At 42.6% G+C, this 11433-nt stretch overlaps 1 protein-coding gene across 1 annotated transcript in view; it reads left to right on the top strand.

Moving 5' to 3' along the window:
• fgfr4 (fibroblast growth factor receptor 4) overlaps positions 1-8096 on the top strand; it is a 23876-nt gene extending 15780 nt beyond the window's left edge. The window contains exons 13-17 of the mRNA XM_084320498.1: positions 1259-1381; positions 3396-3466; positions 4071-4208; positions 4597-4702; positions 5338-8096. Of these exons, the coding sequence (XP_084176624.1) occupies positions 1259-1381; positions 3396-3466; positions 4071-4208; positions 4597-4702; positions 5338-5514 (615 nt within the window). The 3' untranslated portion in view covers positions 5515-8096. The remainder of the gene's footprint in view (positions 1-1258; positions 1382-3395; positions 3467-4070; positions 4209-4596; positions 4703-5337) is intronic.
• Positions 8097-11433: the final 3337 nt, after the last annotated feature.

Genomic DNA, 11433 nt, shown 5'->3' on the forward strand with positions numbered 1-11433 from the left:
ATATGTTCTTCATCTTTCAGTACTTGACAGCGTTCATTTTTCAATGCGTTGGCCTCTGAGGGCTATGTATGTGGTTGGTGGTCCAGTTATGCTGGCTGGGATTATTTCCTCTACAAAGTAGCTTGGCTTGGATTTTGAAAGTGGATTATTAAGATTTTTATCAATTTATATTATGTAAAAAAATATATATATTCTAAGTGTCCATTTTTTGTTTTAGAATTTTTTATCAGAATGATAAAATGATAAATCAATCAATCATCTAAAACTAGCTTTCAGTGTCTGTGGCGACGTTGTCATCAGAACGTGCATCTCTCAATATACTCACCTCACGCATCAGATCGTACACCTGTAATGTTTAAGTACAGTTCTGGAGTAAAAGCACTTTTTACTCCAGTTACTTTTCACCTTTGCCGACAGCACAGGGCTTTGGAGTAAAAGCACTTTTTTACTCCAGTTACTTTTCACCTTTGCCGACAGCACAGGGCTTTGTCCTTTTTAAGCACAGCCATAAATCTGTTAGCAAACAGGCGCAGAGCTGGCGTCTGGACCCAGGCATCGGATTTCTGCCTCTGCGGCCTCTGAAGAATGCAACAGTCTGAATCTACCCCACCATTACGGTTGGGACCACGCAAACCAGGGCTGTTTCATTTCGCCCGTCCCCACAAACCTCACGTCTATTTCAACCGAAAACCAAAATAAACTTAATGACATCCATTCAATGTGGCTAACAGCTCTTTCTTTTTCTTCTCCCTTCTTTCTCTAAGAATTGTTTTTTCGTTGAACCCCACTCAGTTCTATTATGGGGCCGGTTTAATTTTGTGCGTTCGCTAAAATGAGACCTTGCGTGTTGACATAAGACTTCGAGGCTTCTCATTTTGGAGAAATTCTTTTGACCGATTTTTATCTCCTCCTCCCTGTACCTATCTGTTTTTAGTTTTATATATATATATATATATATATATATATATATATATATATATATATATATATATATATATATATATATATAAATATATATATATATATATATACACGGCCTCCACAGAGACAAACCACACCGTGGGACTAGACGGGGACGTGTAATTTCAGACAGGCTAAATTCAGGAGAATGTTTCATAAACACACAACTTTAAATAGGTCTGTGTAGTGTGTCACCGCCTGAATGTACCTCGACTGAACTTTCTCTCTCTCTCTCTCTCTCTCTCTCTCTCTCTCTCTCTCTCTCTCTCTCTCTCTCTCTCTCTCTCTCTCTCTGCAGTGCATACATAGAGACCTAGCAGCCAGGAATGTTCTGGTCACAGAAGACAATGTGATGAAGATCGCGGACTTTGGCCTGGCACGGGGAGTCCACCAGATTGACTACTATAAGAAAACCACCAACGTGAGTAGAGTGTCGTAGTATAGGCAGGGTTTTTGATTTCAGGAATTCTGGCTTTTCGTGCAGGTTTACTCAGAATCAGAAAGAATCAGAATCAGAAAGGTCTTTATTGCCAAGTATACTTTTCACATACAAGGAATTTGCTTTGGATGTTACTGGTGCGACATTAGCGGACAGACATTAACAGACAGATAATACAATAAAGTGGTGGAGTACATAAAATGAAATATGAGCTAAGTTAAGCACAATATAATAATATATTTATGAAATAAAGTATAGGCCAGGGCTGTAATTATATGGATATAAACGAAATTAAATATAGCACAATAGATATAGTACAATTTGTAAAAATATAAATATATATTTAGTTTGTTTCAAATAGAGGCTCCAGTGTTGCTGCTTTCTCATTTGGTGATATGATCGATTTAAAGACACACTCTGTAGGTAGGGATGTCTCGATCGAATTGATCGGTATTGATCGGTATCTGGTGGTATATAAAGCCCAATCAAATTCTGATAATTTTTTTAAAATTAAAACCATTAAAGGATAACTCCACTATTTTGGGAAATTAGCTTATTTAACATCTTCCCTGGAGTTAGACAAGAAGATACATACCTTTTTTGTCTCCGTGCGTGCATTTTAGCTTTGGGAATAGATGCTCCGTTAGCATAGCTTAGCTTCATCACTGGAAGTGAGGCAGGACAGTAGCCTTACAGTGCCTTACAGTGTATTGCAAGGTCTGACATGGACCAAACTTGATATGCATGACCTTGGTGGGCTCTAGGTCAACTCCTGAAAAGGGGGTCAATGTCAGACTTTGCAATCAAAAGTTAGGGGGCTAATAACCCTTGCCATAATTTCAGTGCGCCCCTAACTTTTGATTGCAAGGTCTGACATTGACCCCCTTTTCAGGAGTTGACCTAGAGCCCACCAAGGTCATGCATATCAAGTTTGGTCAATGTCAGACCTTGCAATACACTGTAAGGCACTGTAAGGCTACTGTCCTGCCTCACTTCCAGTGATGAAGCTAAGCTATGCTAACGGAGCATCTATTCCAAAGCTAAAATGCACGCACAGAGACAAAAAAGGTATGTATCTTCTTGTCTAACTCCAGGGAAGATGTTAAATAAGCTAATTCCCAAAATAGTGGAGTTATCCTTTAAGGTAAAGCTGTAATGTAGGCAATATTTGTCTTTAAGCAGAACTATTCAATTAACAAGCTTATCTTACCTACATTGGAATGGTTTTACTAACTTTAATAATATACTTGAACTGTGCACTGTGCTGCTATATTATCTAGGAAAATACAGACATCGGATCGGGACTCTGTATTGGCAGATACTCAATATTAAATGACGTGTGCATGGACTCGACAATGTACAACGGTGTGGAATAAGCATGTAATTTGGTGATTGAGTCCATACGGTCCTCGTTCCTGACGGAATGCTAACTCTGTAGTGCAGATTTGACCACTAAATCACACAGATTTGAGTTGAGTGATATGAGACGTGTCCTGTGCTCCGCTGCTGTGGAACGTTGTCTGGGTCTGTCCCTCCAGACCAGACTCCTCACTTTGCAGCTTTAACACGTTTTAAAGACAGATGTTTGATGTGGAGCACTGATTGGCAGCCTGCTTAATGGGACTTAATTAGAAAAAGAGGGATCGGGCGGGGGGGGGGGGGTGCTGGTGGAGGGAGAGAGGTGAGAGAGAGAGCGCACAGGAAGAGGTCTTCCCAGGGGAATGAATGAATGAGGAGGGAGAGAGAGAGAGAAGTAGACAGAGCATGTTTGATAAAGAGAGAGAGACAGAAGTGGGAATGGAGGGAGAGAGAAAAAGAGACAGAGGAGACAGAGAGAGAGAACAGAGGAGACAGGGAGAGAGAGAGAGATGTATTGTGTTTGGGTGCACGTCCTGATAAAAAGCAAGCCGGACCCAACCCCCCCCCCCCCCCCAGAATGTGTTGTGGAGGCCGCAGAACATGGGTTCTAACAACAGTGTGTTCTTCCGCTCTGCAGGGCCGCCTGCCAGTGAAGTGGATGGCACCAGAAGCGCTGTTCGACAGAGTCTACACGCACCAGAGTGACGTGTAAGTCTCACTCGCTGCCTCTCGGAGGGTTTCAGTCTCCACTTGCCAGCAAATATTTACATCTTTCTTTGTATGCCGGCAATTTGTAAGCTATATCACTACCACCTTCACAGTCGGTTTACTGTGAAAACGAAGCAGGTTCAGGGTAATTCAATTTGATTAGAAGAACGGTGAGGCAATTTCACTGTTCACTGTGAAAGAATTTCCCTTTAAAATGGAATTCTGCTTCTTTTCATTGTATGCCGCACATATCCAATGTCTTGGTGTCCATGTTTTAAAACCAAGGACCACAATGAAATTAAGTCTTAAGTCTGAAGTCTGTTGACCTCAAGATGCATGTTTAAAAATGTGTTTGAAGTTGTGTAATAAACGTAACTAAATACACTCATCGAAAGACATGTTGCGTTCTAACGCCATCGTCCACTTTTTCACACCAGAGTGAAGGGATACAAATCCAAATGATAAATACTACATTTCAAATTGGCATGAAATACAAAGCGGCCAACTATCGCCAGAGCACGTTCAACACGATACATACTAGTCACGTAAACGAACAACGAGTCATACCACTGCACACATTTTAACATGACTACTCTCCGTACAGGTGGTCATTTGGCGTCCTGATGTGGGAGATATTTACCCTGGGAGGCTCTCCGTACCCTGGTATCCCCGTGGAGGAGCTCTTCAAGCTACTGAAGGAAGGACATCGCATGGATAAACCCTCCAACTGCACGCATGAACTGTAAGAAGGGGCTCATCGTTACACCATCTATCACTGTTGAGGGCTCATTCCGGCTATTTCAATCTGGACCAAGCTCAAAGCCGAAGTTGTGCTTTATTATTAATCTTGTCTTGATGTCAAAATCAGAGGTTTACTTGAACTTTCAAAAAAAATTCTGTGATAACGCTACAATTTATCCGCAGTATGAATTCTATAGGTTTAAATTCCCCCTGTATTTAGATTATTTTAAATTACCCTGTGAAGGAATCTGAGATGAAGCCTAGTAATAACATTTTGATAAACGAGGCCTCCGGATGTCCGCGGTGTGGTCAGGGGTTGTCGAGGGGTGCGCCACCGTTTCTCAGTGGATGTGTGGACCTGACCTTCATGATGTGTGTGTGTCCTGCAGGTACATGAAGATGCGGGAATGCTGGCACGCTGTTCCCACCCAGAGGCCCACTTTCAAACAGCTGGTAGAGGAGCTGGACAGAGTGCTGCTGTCAATCTCTGACGAGGTGGGCGGTGCCTTAGAGTAGACTGCCCACTTATTCACTCTCACACACACACACACACACACACACACACACACACACACACACACATATATTCTCTCTCAGACACACACCCCAACACTCTCACTCACTTGTGCACTTGAAAAAATAAATATATTTGTACGTTTACTAGTATGCACTCTGCTACTTAGGAATCTACCGTGCCTATATTACTACCTCCTATGCTAATGTGTCTTTACTACTATACACTCAAGACTGTAGCACCCAAGCTACACACTGTTTGACAAACTTACCCTCAGCTGCCAGAGTTGTGCTCTTCCTGCTGACTTGTTGTACACAACTTGTAAGTCACTTTGGATAAAAGCGTCAGCTAAATGTGCGCAGACACGCACAGACAAGCACACACGTGCATGCACAAGGGGACACACAAACACAGACAAGCACACACATGCACGCACAAGGGGACACACATAAGCATAATGCACAGTATATCGATTACACACAGCATCTCTCTCAATCTCTCTCTGTCACAATCTGCTAACCAGATGTCTTCCTTTGCCAGAAACTGTTTGAGCTATGTGAAATCTCTAACACACTCTCTCTCTCTCTTTCTCTCTCTCTCTCTTCTCCTCTCCCAGTACCTGGACCTGTCCACACCGTTTGAGCAGTATTCTCCGTCGTGCGAGGACACCTCCAGCTCCTGTTCCTCCGACAACGACTCTGTCTTTACCCACGACGCCTTGTCCACCGACCCCTGCCTCTTGGGGTACCAGGACGTCCGGTCTCACATGGATATGAAAATAGCGCTGCGATAAGAGACACACTCGGGACAGATACACGCACAACACACACACATGCTCACTCACACGCGCAATTGGATCAACATGGAAATGGCGCTTGTGCGGTAGATCCACACACGTCTATGTATGTACGTGGATACACGAACATACATGCATACACATGTTCATATACATATACACATACATGCATACACACGTTCATATACATATACACATACGTGCATACACCTGGAGCACTGGAGCCTCCTGCTTCATCACATGGAAGACGTTTACTTTGAAAATCACATGCCACAGAGGATGGAAGGAAAGGAAGGAGGAAAGGAAGGAGAGTAAAGTGGTACTTTGGACTATCAGCTTTGGCACTGTGCCCAAGAACAATGTTGTTGTTTTTTTATAAACCTCGGCACGACACACAGACACACACACACACACATGCACACAAATAGAAGACAACCCTGGTAATCTAAACGTTGGCCTTGTCCTATCACGTTGTCCCACACCAGAGGACTCGCTCCGTTATCTCTTCACAGAAAGAGACAAACTGATCTGAGCACAAAACTGAACCCAAACCAGTGCTTGAAAACCAGGAAGGAAGAGGAAAAAAAGACATTTTAACAAGCAAAAAAAAGATTTATTTTGATATGAAAAAAGAAGAAGCTGATTGTTAAATATAAAATTCTCTATATATAAGATTATTTTACTTTTTTTTGTTGCTATTTAAAGAAAATTTGTCTTAAATCTCAGGATCTCTCGGGTTAAAAAGAAGTTGCTGTAGAGGCAGCTAAGTGCCTGAATTTATGATTTCCTGTGAATATATTAGAATATAAAATATTTTATGTACATATCAACGAGAAAGAAAAAAGAAGAAGACAATTACCTTTTTATAAATTATTCTAAATGACACAAGAAAATGAAGGTGTTATCGGAGGTGAAAAAAAAGAGATAATGTAGTCGAGCATTTCAATGGCCAAACTGTCACTGCGGACATTCACATCCAGTGACATCTCCAGTTGTTGTTTGGTAGTACGATGCTCTGGTCCCCCTCCCTTGGGCTAACAGCTAACTGGTCAAAGACCCTGGAGGACCTCTGTCCTTATGCTTTCAATTATTGCCTACATGGACCCACCGTAAGAGTAGTATTGTTGCCTACACTGACCCACCGTAAGAGCAGTATTGTTGCCTACACTGACCCACTGTAAGAGCAGTATTATTGCCTACATGGACCCACTGTAAGAGCAGTATTATTGCCTACATGGACCCACCGTAAGAACAGTATTGTTGCTTACACGGACCCACTGTAAGGGCAGTATGGCCATGGGGGACTCGCACTGGAAAGAAGAATAACCCTTCAGCATGGGGACTCGTGGAGGGGGGGGGGGGGGTACCCAAGCTTCTACTGTCACTGGTGTGGTGGTGGAAGAAAAGAGGGCCGCTGAATGTGAAAGCCTCTGTGTGATTGATTTCAAATGGAGAGGGGTATCCTTCCTTTGTCTCACTGGAGCCCCTGCCCAGCCCGGTGGCTAGGGGGCTTCAGCTCCTCGGGGCCCAGGGGCCGGACAATGGGTCTTTGCAGGCCTAATGGGTGTAACTACGGGTCAGGGAGACAGAGGGAGGGAGGGGGGAATGGAACGGTGGGGGTATGGCCTTGGCTTGTGTGCAAATGAAGAGGCCCTTATCATGGTAATGTCTGCTCTCCCACAGCCCATCTTTATCTCAGCCACCATCTTTTAATATACAAATGGTAATTCTTATTCTCCTGTCACTGGAGACCAGAATTTCCAAGGGTCCAACCCACCTCCTCCTGAATCTGACCACAGATAAGCCTCCCTGCATTTCAAAACAATGATTCACAAACAAACTGCCCAAGGGAGGTATGCTTTATTGTTTCAAATGCAGAAAGCATTTAAAGCATTTAGTGTTCAGGGCCCGTATTTATCAAGCATCTTAAAAGTAGGAGTGCTGAGCTGAGACCAGATTGGCTCATAAAGTGAGGTTGTATTATGGCCTGCGCTCTCTGATCCTAGATCAGCGCTACTATTTTCAGAAGGGTAATAAAATATGGCCCGATATCTAGGGAGATCTAGTGGGTTGTTGAAAGAAAAAGAAAATGCAATGTGCATATACAGTTGAAAGATAGCTGAGCTGTTATCTCCTTGTGTAAATTGATATCTTTACTGTTGAGGTGTGAGGTTTGTTTTGGTGTGTCATCATTTGTAGAGACCAACATTTAGCAACTTAGCAACATCGAAACATTATCCTTCTCCTGTAAGGCAGCTATACCAATGCATAACCTCTTTCCATATCGAGAACCAAATTGCTATTTTCATCAGAGTTTCACATTTGCCAATATTTACATCATAAGTTGTTTATCACAGCATTTTTTCCCATTATTTCTGTATTGAGATCTGAGTAAAAAAAAAGTACACAAGAAAACTCCGGATGAATTTGCATGATGTCATGACATTCCATTTACCTGCTCCACCAATACCAATTGTAAACAATCACGATGTCCTTAAACCTTTCCTTGAGAGAATTATTTTAGAAATATCTAATTTATTTGTTTATTGTTTTTGTTTTTATATGAAATAAAGTATAATTTAAAATAAATGCCTTTGTGTTTGTTGTTGTACTTTACGCAAGAGGAATAAAAACAGGGTTGACCCCTTGCAGTCAATAAATTAAATAGAGGCCTTGCAATGAATCTTTGTGTACCTGTCTCCCTTCCAACATGGCTGCCTGTAACCATTGGTAACCACTTTTGAAAGAAAATGCCTAAGATCGGTGCAGTGATAAAGTAGGTAAAACATTCCAAAAACATGGTCCACTGTGGCTTCAGTTCAAGATCCAGTAATAAGACATCGAATGACTATACATTTCTGTTGATTTTGTGATATACTGTAGCAACACATAACTACCATTGTTTTTCACATAGCAACCATTATCTTTTCCAATGACATCCAAAGAAAGGCCTCTATTAATGGATCGGTTTGGTCTTTAGTCGACCGAGACTTTGTTAGTCGCTTAGTAGGATTTTGGTATGTTTGTTTGTTTGTTTTTTCCACGCTGAAAGAGTTATTCCACATCTCCATCTCCACTAAATCACAAGATTCAAAGACATCCCTCCATGTTACCGCATGCGAGGAACCAGAATCTCAGTTATATTTTTTATCCACTTTTTCTCCTCCTATTTTTCTTGTATTTTTCCTCCCATCCCAATTTAGTCGTTATGCCAATTCCCCCCTTCCTGGTCGTTGCGCGCATTTGCCCCCTACTTGCGGGTCTAGGGAGCCCTGAAGTCTATCACATGCTTCCTCCGATACATAGGAGACAGCCAGCAGCCTCTTTTTCACCTGGCAGCGAGGACTCTCATTGGGTGAGTGTAACGCGGAAGGAAGGAAAATCCCTTCCTCGCTGTGCAGGCGCCCTGACCGACCTGTAGGAGTCGCTGTTTACAACGACCAGAATACCACCCATCGGCTTCCCTCCCGCTGACACTGCCAATTGTGTCAGTATGACGACCGGCCAAGCCGGAGGCACCGCTGACAGCTGGAGTCGATACCAGTGTCTCTGCGGTGGTAGACAGACGCTTAGTCCGCTGCGCTACCCGGCCGCCTAATCTCACAGGTTTGTTGATTAAATCAAGATTAATCGATTACTTTACTTTCTTTAGCCCAGAAAATAAAAAGCAAACAGACGGGTGACAGACGGAGACAAACGGGCTGATGGATGAAAGACAGAAACAGCACAGATGGAGTGAGTGAGTGCGAGAGACAGAGATAGAGACAGACAGAGACAGAGAGATGGGAGGTTGAAAGGCTTAAGGGCGTGGGGACAGTAGTGATTGTAGCATCATGATCACAGACACTGATCACTGTGACTCCAGATACTTTTAAGTGGTTTACTCTGTTCTGACTCAATCCCTGCACATGTCTCTGTATGTGTGTGTGTGTGTGTGTGTGCGTGTGAATGCATGTGTAGGCACATCTGTGGTGTCTGCCTGTCTCTATCAGTCGCCCTGTGTGTCTCAACTTGTGTGTGTGTCTCAGTCCGTCTCTGTGTGTCTTCCTGTTTGTCTATTCTTATAAGTGCTCTGTTGTGTGTCTGTGTGTCAGTCTTTCTCTGTGTTTCCTTTCTGTGTGTCTTATCTCTCGTGGGTTTGATTTGAGCTTTGGTAGGGACACATAATATGCGAGTGCACAAAGTTTTTGCACTAATCAGAGCATAAATACAGTTTTCTTTTGCTACTAAGAGCATCAGATGATTAATTAACCTCCTGAACTGATGCATTTGGCCTACATGTGCACTTGCTGCATACAAAACGATAATTGGGTCCAGTGCAGGTCCAAAAACCCTTACCAAAAGAAAAAAGATTCAGTGATGAAATAGCCTTTTCTGACTTTTCTATATGGTCACTGGCACATTAGGATGAGAGATTTACAACACGTCTGGTTCTGCTTATAAGACGGTCAGGCAGGAATAAAAACAGATAAAAGAAGCAGGATGACTTCAAACTGGAAGGATGCTTAATCGATCTGTACAACTTTGTGTATTTACCAGTTGGACTCTTTTATATTGTTATTCTGTGCAGAAATCAATAAGTACATGTCTGGTTTGTTTACTATGCAATTCAGTGAGCCTCGTCACATGGCTCAAACCAAGATGCATTTGCAACGGTTATTTCTACATTTCCAAAAACAGATTACTAAAGGCTAGCTAAGGTTAGCTGAGACAGAGAGAAAGGATAACTAGTGTGCTTTAGCTAAAGCACTAAAGCTTCAGTGAAACTACCACTATACAGTTTACGGTATTTAGCAGATGCAAACTATTATCAGTGATACAATTGCCCACGGAGTCCCTCTGGATTGTCCAGAGATCTAGGTTTATCAATCTGCTGTTGTGGAATATTCAAATGAGCCAAACAGTGAAGCTGTATACATTCAGATTGTGTCTTTGAGCTGTAGCTAGTTGATTATATTAACTAGTCAAGGCTATCAGAGATAGAATATGTATTTGAACACAGATCCATATGACATGATAATATTTCCGTCACACTGTGCATGCGGAGTTCGGGAGTAGATGCGGAAAAGTGACTATAGCTCGGCAGAGAAAGTGCCGATCGACTTGCTATAACCACTTAATGTCAAGGCTCTCATCCACATTCATACATTTTCTCCCCCCGCTCTCTCTCCGGAAGTGTTGCAGTGGTCTATATAAAGCTATGCCTATACATGTGTGTGTGTGTGTGTGTGTGTGTGTGTGTGTGTGTGTGTGTGTGTGTGTGTGTGTGTGTGTGTGTGTGTGTGCGTGCGTGTGTGTGTGGGGGTGGGTGAGGGGGCCATCTGTCTGTCTCTCTTATCTCTTGTGTCTGTGTCTGTGTGTGTGTGTGTGTGGGGGGGGGGGGTGCAGTCTGTCTGTCTGATCTGACATATGTAACAAATCTTTCCCTCTCTTTTTCCTGTCTGTCTCCGGAGATCTGACGAGATCAGGCTGATGTGGCCATAAGCTCCCCTCTCTGTCGTTCCCCGAAAGATAGAGAGAGAGAGAAAGTGAGAGAGAAAGAGAAAGAGAGAGACAGAGTGAGAGAGAGAGAGAGACATTGACAGAGAGAAAGCAGGAGAGGGAACGTGAGAGTGTGAGGGAGAGTGAGTGAAAGACGGAGAGAGCAATAAAGTGAGAGAGCAAAGTAGACTGGTATAGGGGTTCGTTTTAAATGAATGCTCATTTGACCATAACGCCTGTAATTATTTTGAGAAATATTTGTTTTCCATTATTATTATTTCTGCCATGCCTTGAGCAATTTTCAGGCAATTTCCTTAACCAAGGGATCATATTAATATGAAAACATTCAGACAAGTATGTTATCATCAAGACATACTATCCTTAAAAAGACAAGCAGAATGCTTCTTAGATATAAAATAAACAGTAGTGTTTAGA

Source organism: Notolepis coatsorum (genome assembly GCF_963971535.1).
Source record: "Notolepis coatsorum genome assembly, chromosome: 8".
Lineage (NCBI taxonomy): Eukaryota > Metazoa > Chordata > Actinopteri > Aulopiformes > Paralepididae > Notolepis > Notolepis coatsorum.